The sequence below is a fragment of the Protopterus annectens genome, chromosome 6.part0 (assembly GCF_019279795.1).
Source record: "Protopterus annectens isolate FY-2018-M chromosome 6.part0, PAN1.0, whole genome shotgun sequence".
NCBI classification, from domain to species: domain Eukaryota; kingdom Metazoa; phylum Chordata; order Ceratodontiformes; family Protopteridae; genus Protopterus; species Protopterus annectens.
This window is the reverse complement of record NC_056737.1, coordinates 839,919,074-839,934,081: the sequence shown is the minus strand read 5'-3', so window position 1 is coordinate 839,934,081 and position 15,008 is coordinate 839,919,074. Positions and strand designations below refer to the sequence as shown.

General features: G+C 45.1%; 1 protein-coding gene across 1 annotated transcript in view; it reads left to right on the top strand.

Annotated features, from left to right (window-relative positions):
• The window catches only part of MARK3 (microtubule affinity regulating kinase 3), a gene marked incomplete in the record, with an annotated part of 2,430,063 nt that overhangs the window by 326,326 nt on the left and 2,088,729 nt on the right, over nt 1–15,008 (top strand). Inside the window, 1 exon segment of the mRNA XM_044074521.1 lies at nt 5,342–5,530. Coding sequence (XP_043930456.1) covers nt 5,342–5,530 — 189 coding nt within the window.

Here is a 15,008-nt window from a genome sequence, read left to right as displayed (position 1 = left end):
GTGACCCCTCCTGCCAACGAGCTTGTTGTGCAGCATGCGTTGAAGATCCCGGATTCCATTGAGGCAATTTCCCGGAGACCAGACTAAATTCTTTCACCTCCCGCGGAGAACCTGCACTGGTCTAAAGGGGGTTACCAGTTGATGCTTTGGTGGTGGCGGTGGCCACGAAAAACGACTTGGCTGAGTAAAGTCCTGCTGTCCACCTGCCCAAAAAGGGAGTACCAAGCGGTGGACAGACTTGGGAAGTGTTTTTTTGTATCTGGGACCTTTGCTAAAAGATCCCCGAATTATTTGGCACATTTTACGTGGCTTCAGAGAGACCTTATCTTCAAACTCTCTGGGACGCTTGCAGGACCCTTGTCTTACAAGGTCATGGACAAAGTGGCCTTGCATCTTGCAACCCAGGGATCAGTATCCAACTCGTCCATGATGCTCTCTCATGCAACGGAAGGGGCAGCTAGAGCAGCAGGTTCAGGCATTGAGGCGTCATGCTTGGATGCGCCTTTGTGACCTTGCGAATCCCTTCAAGTCTTCCTTTCTGAATAATCCCATTGAAGCTTCGTCCCTTTTTGGCTTGAAAGTGAAGGACACTCTAGCCATGTGCGAGCAAGATGGAAAAACCCCGTCTGCCATAGGCCTACGTATTTCCAACCCTCAACGTACTTTCTCAAGGAATCAGAGGAGGAAATGTGGCGTATGAAATCTCTGGGTCTCTTCCATGCACATGGTGATTACTCCCAGAGGAAGAGGGGGTAACAATTCTGGAAGATGCCCCTATGGAGGCAGAGGGGTCCTTGCAACCAAGGCTCCAGGGACTCCTCTGGACAGCCTTATCTTTCCTGAGGGGCGGCTCTATTGTTTACCTCTGGAAGCAGTCGGGAGTTGTTTCTCTCTGCACCAAGCTGCCTTGCAATTTATCACCGCCAATCGGGTGGAGAACATTCTCACCAGAGGTTACAGCATTCCCTTTCAGCCAAAATTTCCAAGAAAACTTCCCGATGTTCCACCCCGTCAAAGGGAAGAAGCTTCAGAGGTTATAAAGCTGTCTCAAAAGTCATCCAACCAGTCCTACCAGACCAGCGTGGATCCAGATTTTACTCTAGATTCCTTTTGGTGCCAAAAAAGACAGGGGGCTGGAGACCCATTTTGGATCTCAGCAGTTTAAACAAGTCTGTCGCCCACACCAAACTCCAGATGGTCACTGTTCAGTCCATCCTTGCCTTTTTAAGAGAAGGTGATCAGATGTGCTCTGTAGATCTCCAGGATGCGTATTACCACATCAAGATGGACAAATGCTCCAAGAGTCTGCTTTGCTTCTGGCTAGGAGCCGGTCCTTGGCAATTCCGTGCCCTGCTTTTCGGCCTCTCTGTAGCCCCCAGAGTGTTCACAAAATGCATGGCAGTGTTAACAGCTCACTTGAGACTAAAAGGATTCCGGATGTTTCCCTGTCTATAGACTGGCTCCTTACCGCCCCTACTAAGCATCTTCTGGTAACAGCGCTACAACATACTCTGGCAAAATTGTTGGGAATAACTATTCATTGGGAGAAATCAAACCTTGTCTATACACAGAGTTCATTGGAGCAGTGTTCAATACTCAGTCCTGTCTGGTATCACTCCCATTTCACAGACTTCATTGATTGAGGCTTCAACTCTGGGTTATTCTTTCCCAAACAGCTTCTGCAGGGGAAGTCCTTCAAGCCCTAGGTTCTGTGGTTGCGTCAATTCCAATAGTGCCTCTAGCAAAGCTACATATGCGGATTCTGCAATGGCTCCTATGTCAATGGTTGCCAAACTGTCATCCCCTGGATTACAAGATTCGAATAACCAGCTCCTGCAAACAGGACCTGCTTTGGTGGATGAGGCCAGACCTAGATCTTTGGAGCCGCCCATTTCAACCCTCCCAGCCCACAGCCATTGTGACTACGGATGTTTCCCTGATCGGCTGGGGGAGGTGGGGCATTTCCAGGGGAAAGACTGTCATGGGCACATGGTCCACTTCAGAGGCCCATCTGCATGTCAGTGTTCTGGAATTAGTGTTGCAGGCCTTCCATTCGACACTCTCCTCCGGGACAATTGCAGTTCAATCAATGTCAGTGGTCTGGTACATCAAAAAGTGAGGAACCACCAAGTCATACCCCCTATATCGAGAAGCCATGAGAATTTGGCAGTGGGCTATGGCTTCCAGCTGATTTCTGATAGCAACGCATATCGCAGGAAGCTCCCACGTAATTGTGAACAAACTGAGCAGATGCATCCTCATGCCCGAGTGGTCCCTCAACCCAGAGGTGGCGTATGTTTTCAGCCACTGGGGCCAGTCTTGCTGTGATCTTTTCGCTTCCCCATCAAACACCAAGTGCAGTGGCTACTTTGCCCTACTTCCCCTAGAGGGGGGTCTCAGGAACGCTGTGATCCATGGTTATCCCACGCGACTTCTCTACGCCAATCTCCCCCCCCCCCATTCCTCAATCCCACAATTTCTAAAGAAAGCTTTTTGTTTGAGATGCAGGGTGATCCTCATAACCCCATTCTTGTCACAACAAGTTTGGTTCCCCTTTCTTCGGTCTCAACTAGTATACCTGCTGTGGATTCTGGACCCTCTACCAGATCTGATCGTGCACCCCCAAGGGTTGAGTCGACCGAACCTGTCCTGTCACAACCTGAGAGCTTGGATGTTCGTGTTTCACTGTTGCAGTCATTGCGTTTGGGTAATCCTGCTGGCAGGTTGCCCTCAATCGGCCCGAATTCCAAAGTCTTGGGTCCTGCGTCTGCTGTCGTCACTCCTTCCCTGATATCAGGTCGTCAGGGGTATAAAAGAAGCAGCCGTCGCCATTTTCTTTAGGCTTTTTGCCGTGCGGTGCCTGAAGCAGAAGCTGTTTGCAAGTGCCGGTCGTCCGACTCCTGAGATTTTCGAGTTCGAATTTCAGATCCGAAGTCTTTTGTAAAGCCAAGTACCCTGTTGGGGAAACTTTTTTTTCTTGCTCCAGAACCGATGTCAGAAAAAGTTAATTGTATTTCTTGTGGGAAGCAAATACCTCATAAGGACTTCCATTCTTACTGTATTCCTTGCCTAGGCCCTGATCATAACTTTCTGGGTTGTGGGTTTTGTGCAAGATTTTGGTGATGTTTTTGCTCCACACGTACCTTTTGGAGTTGTGGTCAAAAAGTTCAACGTTGGTCTCATCAGACCATAACCCATTTTCCCACATGCTTTTGGGAGACTTTATGTATTTCGCAAATTTTAGCTGGGCCTAGATGTTTTTTTGTGTAAGAAACCCTTTCAGCTAACCCTACCCCATAGTCCAGACATATGGAGAATATGGGAGATTGTCACATGTAGTACATGACCTGGACTTGCCAGAAATTCCTGCAGTTCCTTCAGTGTTGGCAGTTTGTCTCCTCCAATTTTCGAGGGACGTCTAGTTCTTTGCAATGTCACTTTTTTCCCATATTTTCTCCACTTTTGGATGACCGTCTTCACTGTGTTCCATGGTATATCCAATGCTGTGGAATTTTTCTTTGTACCCTTCTCCTGACTGATTCCTTTCAACAATGAGATCCCTTTGATACTTTGTAACCTCTCTGCGAACCATGGCTTTTGCTGTAGAATGCAACTGAGTAATAACAGGAAAAATCCTACTAGGACAGTAACTTTTTGGGGGGTTAATCAGAGTTTCTCTAATTGATGGCAAGTGTGTACCCAAGAAGACTGAATGCTGTAATTAAATCAAAAGGTGCTTCAACAAAGTATTTAAGGGTGTGCACACTTATGCACCAGCTTATTGTACTTTATATATATATATATATATATATATATATATATATATATATATATATATATATATATATATATATATATATATACATACATATACATATATATATATATATATAGATTTGTTTTTCAATTGAATTATGCAGGTTATAGGTCACATTAAGGGTGGGGGATGTTTTGAAATGATTTCTCATTTTTTTATATCACAAAAAAGACATTTTCACAAGAGTGTGTGCACTTTTTTATCCACTATATCTGTGCTGTCTTTCCAGATGACTTTCCAGTTGCGTTTTTTATTGTGGATGTAGCAGAGCAGTGCAGGATATACCTGCCAACCTGTTAGTGCAAGAAATCCAGAAAAAGCCTAAAATTAGTGTGAGGGCAAAAGCCCAACAAATATGTACAGATGTGTTGGCATGTATTTTCTGAAGGATGTGAAGTCAAACTCTAATGTATGCCTTGATAGTTCTGATTAGCCTTAAAATACAAATTTTGAGGAACAGACCAAATGTGCCTAATCTGGACTTTCTGAGAATGAGAGGTATGGTACAGGGATGTTCCAAAGTTGATTCTATTAGAACTGTCTGCATTTGTGCCCTTCTGTAATGTCTCCTTGAACATCTGTGCAACATGTCTCTGGTTGTCTGTAATTAACCTCGCAAAACAATGTGAATTGGTATTCTCTAAGTCCATGGTTTGTTTCTTATTGAGTACTTATATCACATCAATGTTCCTTTAAGGTAGCCAGCTAAGAGGCATGAACTGGTGACTCTCCCCTACCTGTTTCTTATGAATTCCATGTAAAACTGGGTCTGTAATTTGAGCTTCTTCAGCTTGAACTGTCCTGCTTTCTGCTTTATACTTGCTTTTGTGTAGAACTTGCATCTTTTTGGCTCATGGTCGTACTGGGTTGGGGGATGAATTAACAGAGGAAGGGATGTCTGGTAAGCAGTACTAATTCCTGTGACAACACTGCTATCTATTCTCCATGTTGAAGTTTGCTCTCAAACCTGGTGTTGACTACCCATAACATGTCACTTCATTTTTTTTTTTTTTTTTTTTTTTTTTTTTTTGGTGGTCTGTTTAACTTTGTCGTGTACAACTAACAGGTGAGTGCTGTCTGTACAGTGAATACTTTTAGTTTAATTGGCAGCATCTGCAGTTGTATACCTCATTGCTGTTAGAACTTTTGAGCTTGATCCCACCAGGTATTCATTGCTCCTATTTCTGTTTGCATTGAAAAAGCATCTCTGGTGTATTCAGAACTGCCATTTTATAATGCAAGTCCCAAATGTGCTCAGCAAGTCAGCTGTCTGCCCACAAACTGGTAATTCCAGTAATAAACAGCACTCGTTTTTTCATGTTCTAGTCATGGCATTCATTTAAGTTTAGAATTCTGCAGCTGTGCTGTTACTAGTTCCCCTTGTTTGTTCTGTAACTTTTACCATTTTGGCAGTTGGCTTGTTAAGTGGCATTTAATATTTTGACTAGCATTTAGCAGTTATGTTTTAATTGTCTTAGTATGACTTTGCTTAATCTGTTTGTATATGTTTGTATGTTCTTGTAGTTCACTTCCCATGGCGAAGGACATTCAGAGGTTTCTACTCGGACGGGACGCCCAGGAGCTCGCTGCAGGAATTCAGTAGCTTCTGCTGATGAGCAACCACATATTGGAAATTATCGGCTCCTCAAAACCATTGGAAAGGGAAACTTTGCAAAAGTAAAACTAGCAAGACATGTTCTTACAGGCAGAGAGGTAACATTTTTGCCGTTTAAGCTTTGATATTTGCCCTTTTTTCTTTTAAATAAAGTAATAACCTGCATCTGTAACTATGCTTTTGATGTGTTAACAGATTTCCTGGGATGAACTTAGAAATGGTGTCTCTACTTCAGAGCTCATACAAAAGTCTGTTATTTAATGTGGTAAATATTGCTTAGTTGCAACATTAAACTAGTCTAGATAAATCTGTGCACGTTTCATGGGTTCATAGGTGTGTACTAGGCTAATGGCCCTGGAACCTTTACAAGCCTAGACCATAAGAGTGCCCTGGCATTGTGCCGCCCAACGTTGGTTCCCAGTACCTCTATCAAGTAGAGCCACTGGAGTGATCCCCAGGGTGAACCTTCCATTACCCATCCACTCATCAAGATTTCTCTTTAAGAGGGGCCAGCAAGGTACTCTGCTTGACATGTATGAGAAGACTATTCCAGAGCATGGGCAGTCTCTCTGGGTGAGGAACCAGAGTCTCCAGCATGTTCTGTTTATTGTGGTAATGAGGTTATGTAGTGCTGAGGGATTGGGATTTCTTTAGATATAGCATTTATAACAGAGCTGGGTCAGACATGGCTTTGCAAGTCAAGCAGAGCTTACCTCTAAGTAGGTGATATGAGACTGAGAATAGCTGAAGTCTTTTGAGTCTGTCCGTGTAGGACATATGTTTAATGCTTAGGATCCTCTTCGTGGGGTACTTCTGTGGCCTCCAGCTGTTGCAGAGGTCTAGTGAGTTGCATCCCAAATGGGGCATTATACTGTGATTGGTCTAATGGGGTAAGAGTAGAGAGAGACTGACATCTTTCTTCCTGGATGCAAAACCCTTGGTAATGTGATGTGCCGCATAGGACTTTCTGACCACAGTGGCAATGGGGTGGTTGAAGGAGAGGTTGCTGTCAACCTGCGTCCCCAGATCTCTTATAACGCCTTCAGTGTTAAGTGGGCTCCTATCGATATAGTAGTTAGTGGGAACTGAGTTCTTACCAAAGGGGGTGACTCATTTTTTGGCATTACGCTTAAGGCCATGGTTTTGACACCAGTCATTGGTCTCAGTGAGGCCTTTTCGGTAGGATGTCTGTGTCACTTGGAGTTAATAATGGCTCCCAGCTTGCAGTTGTATATGAACTTGGTCAGCCAGAGTCCCTTTGTGTTAGCTTGGATGTCTGCGAAGTAGATGCTGAACAGGAGAGGAGGTCCCAGGACCGATCTTTGTGGGACTCCAGTCATGACTGGTCAGCACTCTGACTTTGATTCCACTACTTTCACATTGTGTGTTCCATCTGTGAGCCAGTTTGCAATCCACCTAGTGATGTAGGGGTTGATGCCTAGTTTGAGTTCATCAATAATTCCCAAGTGAGGAATGGTATCAAAGGCTTTGACCAGATCAAGGTAGGCTGTATGCACTGCCTTACCTTCATCCACAGCCCTGGTGATTAACTCAAAGAAGTCAACCAGGTTGAGCAGGCATGATCTCCCTTTCACATAGGAAAACTGAGTGGGGTCCAGAGTTAGATTTCCTTTATCTTTGTTGATCAGGTCCATGATGATGCGCTCCATAGCTTTACGTATCAGACAGGCTAATGGGGTGATAATTCCCAGGGTATGTAGTCGCTCCCCCTTTATGGAGAGGGGTGACTGCAGCAGTGCGACATTTGGTAGGGACAAAGCCACAGATGTGGTGCCAGTTCATAGGTTCATACTAGGCTATCTGCCCAAGGGCATTTATAAGCCTAGCCCATAGTTATGTGGCTTTCGCCACCCCTTTAGTTTGAATAAAAACTATGCCTATCATTTTTCTGTGCCTCTGTCAAACAGTGACACTGAAGTAATCCCTGGGGTATATCTGCGATCTCCCATCCATTGGTCAAGATTCCTCTTGAACAAGGCCAGCGAGGTGCTCTGCCTCACATGTACCAGGATTTTGTTCCACAGCATAGGGAGTCTCTGGGTGATGAATCTGTCCCTCCAGCACGTTCTATTTATAATCGTGTCAAGGTTTAAGTCTCCCGCCCTTGTGGTTCTGAGGGATCTAGATTTTTTGAGGTGAAGCATATTCATCAAATCTGGGTTTGACATGGCCTTATATGTCAGGCACAGGTCACCTCTGAGCAAGCGGTATGAGACTGAATAAAGCTGGAGTTCTTTCAGTCGGGCAGCATAAGACATATTTTTGAGACCCTTTATCCTTTTGGTGAGGAACTTTTGGGGCCTTTCATGCTGCATCAGGTGTCTGGTCAGATACATTCCGAACGGGGCATTGTACTCAATCATAGGTCTGAGTGATGAGTACAGGGGGACGATGACCTCCCTTGATCTAGATGTGAATCCCTTCATGATCAGGTGGGCGATATAGAAGGTTTTCCTAACTACTTTAGCAACATGAGTGTCAAACGAAAGACTACTGTCAACTTGGGTCCCCAGATCCCTGATGACTTTTTCTGTGCTCAGTGGATTGTCACCTATATGGTAGCTAGGGGTAACCTTGTTTTTCCCGAAGGGTATGACTATGCATTTTTTGGCATTTAACTTCAGGCCATGGCTCTGGCACCAGTTATCTGTTTCTGTGAGGCCCTTCTGGAGGATATCTGTGTCAGATGTGTTTTCGACTATGGCGCCCAGTTTGCAGTCATCTGCAAACTTTGTCAGCCATAACCCTCCTGTGTTTGCTTGTACTTCAGAAAAGTAGATGCCGAACAAGAGTGGACCCAGGACTTGAGCCCTGTGGGACACCACTTGTGACAGGCTTTGAGTCTGACATGGCTCCAGCAACTCTGACCCTGTGGGTTCTGTCGCTTAGCCAGTTTGCAACCCATCTTGTGATGTATGGGTTTACATTCAAGCTGATGAGTTTTTCGATGATACCTGAGTGGGGTATTGTGTCGAAGGCCTTTGCCAGGTCGAGGTAGGCTGTATGGACTGCCTTTCCCTCATCAATGGCCTTGGTGACTGTCTCGAAAAAGTCAACCAAGTTTAAGAGGCAGGATCTGCCTTTGACAAAGCCAAACTGGGTTGGATCCAAAGTCTGCAAGTTCCCTATGTCTTTATGAGTTCCATTATGATCCTCTCCATGGCTTTGCAGATAAGGCTTGTCAAGCTAATGGGGCAGTAATTTCCAGGGTCTGTGGAGGCACCGCCCTTATGAAGTGGGACCACAGTCGCCGTGCGCCACTCCTTGGGTACGTATCCTGAGGTGAGGCTAAGATTAAACAGCTGTCCTAACTGTGGGTTTAATTCCTCGTTGAGTTCATGAAGCACACAGCCGGGGACACCATCCGGTCCCATGGATGCTGTGTTTTTTGCCTTAGTGAGGGCAGTTCTCACCTGGGCGTTGGAGATGTTTGGGGGGCTGCAATCCTCTGGAATAGATATCTCTCCTTTTGGGGGGGAGGGGGGGGAGAAGTTTGCACTGAACCTAGCCTAGCAATGTGTGTAGGTTCAGTAATTTTCACATCATTTTGAACTAATTCTGAGCATATCTGGGAGTTTCCTCCTAGGTTTCTAACATAGCTAAAGAAGGCCTTATGATTGTCTTTAGAGTCCTTGGCGATTTTTCTCTCAAAATTTGCCTTTGATGATTTTATGAGAGCTCTTAGTTTTTTACTTATAATGATCAAAGGTGTCTTACCTTTCAAGGATTTTGCTCTATCTTGTAGTAGCTTCCTCCTTTTGTTGTAGAGCTTGTTTATGGCTGGGGTCCACCAGACTGGACGCTTGCCTTTGGTACAGAGAGTCTTAGTTTTGTTTGGGATTGCCTGATCCATGCAGTCCTGTAGGTGCTGGTAGAAGGCATTTGTAAGTGATTCAGCGGTTTGAGTAATGTTTACCACTGGCTCAGGGGCCGTAAAGGAGACCACACTAGTTTTAGAAGTGTGAAATCGGCTTTTGAGAAGTTTTTCACTGTGGTCTTTTTGTTTCCGTGGGGTGGGATGAGGACCTCCAGCGAGATTAGTTTATGATCTGATCTCACCAGTGAGGGGTATACTTCGGTGTTGAACATTTTGATCCCATGTTCGTGATGATGAGATCAAGTATGTTTTCACCTCTTGTGGGGATGGTGACTAGTTGTTCCATGGCATTTGAGTTTATGAACTCCAGGAATCTTTGGGTTAGAGTGTTCGGGCTTGAGTAGTGTTCCCAGTCTATATTAGGGTAGTTGAAGTCACCTAGTATGATGGTGTTTGGAGATACATTTATCCCTCCAATGTTTTCAGGAAGGCCATGTGAGGTTCCTGAGTTTGAGAGGGTGGCCTGTAACATGCTACAAATTGCAGAGCAGTCTTGCCTATGGTTAATTGCACCTGGATGGTCTCCGATGCATCGTGCGTTGCCACCAACCTTGAGGTGTGGGTGTCCTTTATGAATATGGACACCCCTCCTTTCTTGGTGTTGTCAGGATTTTGGGGCGGAACGCATGATATGAGGTGAAACCTGTTAGTGCTGGGGTGCTCTCAGGAGCCTTGAACCAGGTTTCTGTCACAGCACAGACATCGATGTTCTCCATATTGAGAAGGGCCTCGAGTGCATGCATCTTGAGATTGAGACTTCTGGCATTGAGCAGCATTACCCTTAGTTTTTTTCCGTTTTGGTGTTCTAGGGTGGTAGGTTTAGAATTTGAGCCTTGCCTAAAAGGCACTATGGGGTGGCAAGAGCCTTTGCCAATATCCGGAAGCCCAGGGGTGACAGGTGCAAGCCGTCCCTTGTGAAGCAGCGTGGCTTGTCCAGCATGTCATCCCAGGCAGACAGACATTGGATCCCCTTTGAATGACACCAGAATTTAAGCCATTTATTAAAGCTGATCATCTTATCACTGTATTGTGGCATCATTCTAGGTGAAGGTAGGATACTGCTCAAGGTCAGGGTCATACCTGCCTGGGCTACATAATCAGAGAGCTCCTCGACGTCCCTTTTCATGTAGTCCAAGGAGGTACGTCTCAGGTCGTTGACACCAGCGTGGACAATGACTGAGTCGTACTTGTACCTGCTGTTGAGAGACCTGAGTGCTTGCGTTATGTGGCGGATTCTAGCGCCCGACAGGCAACTTACTGTGACCTTCTCCTTACTCAGTCTGGTGAGCGGGACGTCAGTGTGTCTGACTATGGAATCACCAATGACAAGTGTGTCTGGCATTTTGTTTGGCCTTAAGGGCTGTGACTGTTTGACACTCTGACTGTGTGGTCTGTGTTGCATGTGTTGGGTCGTGAGGTGGTAGTTGTTTGGGTGTCTGCTTTGGTGGCCTCTGCTGTTTTGGTAAATTTTTGATCAGAGCCTCCGAGTATGTCTTTGTGTGAGTATGTGTATGATTTGAAGTTGTGATGGTACCATGTGTGACTGGGTATGTATTGTGTGTGGTTACCTTCTCCTCCTGTCTGGTCTTGCCAGTCCTATGTTGAGAGAGCTCAGCCTCCAGTTTGGCCGTATAGTTGCATCTCTCGCATGTATTTGTGTTTTGTGGGAGAAGGAGAGGATTGTTCGCTTTGTAGTTTATGTAGAACACAGTCAGAGATAGTATCTGGTCTCATGGAAGCTGTATTCTTGGCCTTGGACAATGCAACTTTAACCTGGGCTGCAGTAATGCTAGGTGCCTGGCATTCTTCCAGTATTGATTGGTACTTGGGGGGGGGGGGGGTAAAGTTGGGACTGAATCTCTGCCAGTATATTGGCAGTAACTGTTGGCTCAGTATCGGAGGTACCATTATGCAGCAACTCAGAGCAAATCTGGGTATTGCCGTGGAGGTTCTTAGTGCAACTGTAAAAGGCTTTGTGATCATTTTTAGTGTCTGCTGCAATTCTGCCTTCATAGCTGGCTTTAGAGGATTTGTTGAGGGATCTCAACTTTTTGTTGAGGCTAATAATGGAGTTTTTCCAGTCTTGGGACTTCACCTTTTTCTGCAACAGTTTCTTCCTTCTGTTGTAGAGTTTGTTAATGGCATGGGACCACCAGATTGGCTTCCTTTTTTTAGAGGAGAGCATCTTGTTCTGTTGGGTATGGCTTGTGTTTATGTACGTGTTCATACAGTGCATTGGTGTATGACTCTGCAGTCATGCAGCTCTCTTCCATTGGCATGGGTGCTCTGAAGTTTGCCACCTCTGTTTTTAGGAGCCCATAGTCAGCTTTGGAGAAGTTTTTCAAGGTGGTTACCTTTGCGGGGGTTGTGGGTGAGATGTGGATTTCCTTGGTGATTAATTTATGGTCTGATCTGACGAGGGAGGGATTGACTATTGGTGTAGAGCATCTGTCGCCCATGTTGGTAATAACAGTCAAGGATCTTGCTTCCTCTAGTGGGGGTTGGAATGAGCTGGTCCAGGGCATTGGAATTGATGAAATCCAGGAAGTGTCGGGCCATTTTGCCAGTTGGAGGGGTATTTTGAGTGTTGGGTTGGATCTTGATAGATTTCAGGGTGCTTGGGAACGTGGAGTGAGAGTCTAGGGACCTAGTTGGTAACTGATACCAGGTTATGACCTGCATTGCTGACTTTACCCAGTATTAGTTGTACCTAAAGTCTCAGATGTATTATGCTTGGCTATTAGTCTGGAGGTGTGCATATCCTTTTATGAATATGGAGACAACCGCCTTTGGAGCTTCGGTCCATGTTTTGGGGCTGAAAGGTGTGGAATGAGTTATAGCCTGGTAGCGCATGGGTGCTTTCTACCGCTTTAAACCAGCTCTCCATTACAGCGCAAATGTTGATGTTCTTCGTGTTTCACTGTTGCAGTCATCACATTTGGGTTATCTGCTTTCAGTAGCCCTCAGTTGGCCTGATTATCTAAGTCTTGGGTCCTGCGTCAGTTGCGGTCTCGTCTTCCATGACATCAGGTCGTCAGGGGTATAAAACATGCAGCCGATGCCATTAAATCAGTTTTTCTTGACGTGTGGTGCCTGAAGCAGTTTGGAAGTGCCAGGTGGCAGACTCCTGAAATTTTCATTTTTGAGTTTCAGAACCGAAGTCTTCAACTAAAGCGAAGTATCCCGTTGGGGAATTTTCTTTTACTTGCTCTAAACCGATGTCAGTAAAAGTTAACAATTGTATTTTTGTGGAAAGCTAATACCTCAAAGATTTTAATTCGTACTGCATTCCTTGCTTAGGCCAAGACCACGACTTACCTCACTGTCAGTTTTGTGCCTTATTCAAACCTCGAACTATTCGTCTGTTAATTTATGCTTCTCTCCCTCCTATGAGCGGTCCTAAGGCGTCTCCCAGCCAGCCACAGGTTATTTAACGCTACCTGTGCTTCCCTGCATCTACTCCTGGCCCTAACTGCCTGGAATTCCACCTCCTGCCAAACTTCTGTGGACTGTCCTCTCGTAATGGACTTAATCAAAGTATGTACTACTCACCTGGAACATTGATATGCTGCCTGTAATCTCAGGGCTACCCCTGTGCTGGCTGTAGCTTACCTGCTGACTGCTCCCTATCCACTACCTCATTTCTCCTACTCTAACCTGCTAATCCCTCTGTCCTACTACCCCCCACTCAGCCCTACTCCTCTCCACTGTTAAGCATTCCCCCCACTATCCAGATCACTCTTCCCTATACCCATTCCTGTATCTGCGCATTGGCTGCTGTCGCTAATGCATTCACTTAGTTGAAAGTGATATCCAGTGTTGTACTGTCTTTTTAATCTAACCTATTGTGCCTGCATTTATCTTACTTGCTTAATCGCATTTGCTACTGTTATACACGCTACTGCATTCAGTCAGTTGAAAATGCTATACAACGTTGTACTGTCTCTATTAACCAATTAATTGTGCCTGCCCTATGTTACACGCTCAATCGCAGTTCCAAGCTAGTCATTAATGTGACTTGGGATCCATAACGAGCCTTCTGGTGCGTCTTTCACTACGCGCTGGTCTGTTACTTTGTGCCCTTCCCTCTTATGCTTCTCCCACACTGACCCTTCTATCTATAGATTAGCGACTCCTATTTATAGCGTCTCTCTACTTCCCCTCTACCTTGCAACTGAAACTTATTGTGCCTGTCTCATATTCAATGCCTAATCGCAATCGCTAATTGTTATACCAGGACTTGGGATCTGTAACGGGCCTTTTGGCACGTCTTTCACCACGCGCTAGTCTGCTCAACCCTGCCCTTCCCACTAATGCTTCTTCCACACTGACCCTTCTATCTATAGCAAATCGACTCCTATTCGAAGTTTCTCTCTACTTTCTACAATGCTTCAACTGGTTTGCCGTCATACATGTCAACACTACTACTAATCTGTGAAACATGAGTGGCATTTAGGAACTACTTAAACTCTACAAACTCTGCTACACATACGCTAGTCCAGGGACGGTTACAGTCCGACTAAATCTCAGGCATATGCCTTGCATTGAATGACAAATCTATGTTGCCATTGTCATTTCTTGTAGAATTTAACACCTCAGGTTGGGTTTTGTCATTTGGCCTTTCATCCATTTTATATCGCCCTTTTTGTATGCTTCTTTTTAGGAGTAAGCAGACTTCCTTGTGTACCTTTTGAGTGCGTCTCTCACCACGCACTGTCTTGCCTACCCCGTCTCTTGTTTCTTGGGGCCTCTCTGACTCTCTCCATTCCCTTCCTTTATCTAGCGACCATCATCTCTTTACCTTGGACGTAGGTGAATACCACACTAAATGTGGTACCTGCCCATATTGAACTAAATGCTCACTCCTATATGCAACATATGTATATTACTTTAATTGCTTTTTGTTTAGGTGCTGTTTAAGTATTTTTCTTTGTCTTCTACAAGTGCTGTTTAAATCATTGACTATCTCTAGTGCATTACTAGGTATAATATTTGCTGTTTGTGATTAATTACCAGTTACCCTAAGTGTATTAACTAGTACAGACTGACACTATATTCTGCTGTTTAAAGTGATTGAATTTCTTGTTTATTTGACTTGGTGGACCATCTCTTACAATGTGTAGATAAATTATGCAACTGCAATAGAATCCCACTACACTTTTGCACCCACCACATTAATCCCACCCCACTGCCCCCCCCACTCGTAACTCACCCTAATCTACCTTACACTCACTTCAGTTGTTCCCCATATTACTCATTCACTCAGCCACTCTCATAGCCCCTGTATCTCTCAGTCCCTTGCAACTCATTTGTCCTTACATTTTTACTTTTTGTTTTGCAGGTTATTTAATGCTACCTGTGCTTCCGTGCATCTACTCCTGGCCCTAACTGCCTGGAATTCCACCTCCTGCCTAACTTCTGTGGACTGTGTCCTCTCCTAGTGGACTTAATCAAAAGTATGTACTACTCATCTGGAATATTGATATGCTGCCTGTAATCTCAGGCTACCCCTGTGCTGGCTGTAGCTTACCTGCTGACCGCTCCCTTTCCACTACCTCATTTCTCCTACTCTAACCTGCTAATCCCTCTGTCCTCCTACCCCCCACTCAGCCCTACTCCTCTCCACTGTTAAGTATCCCCCCACTATCCAGATCACTCTTCCCTATACCCATTCCTCC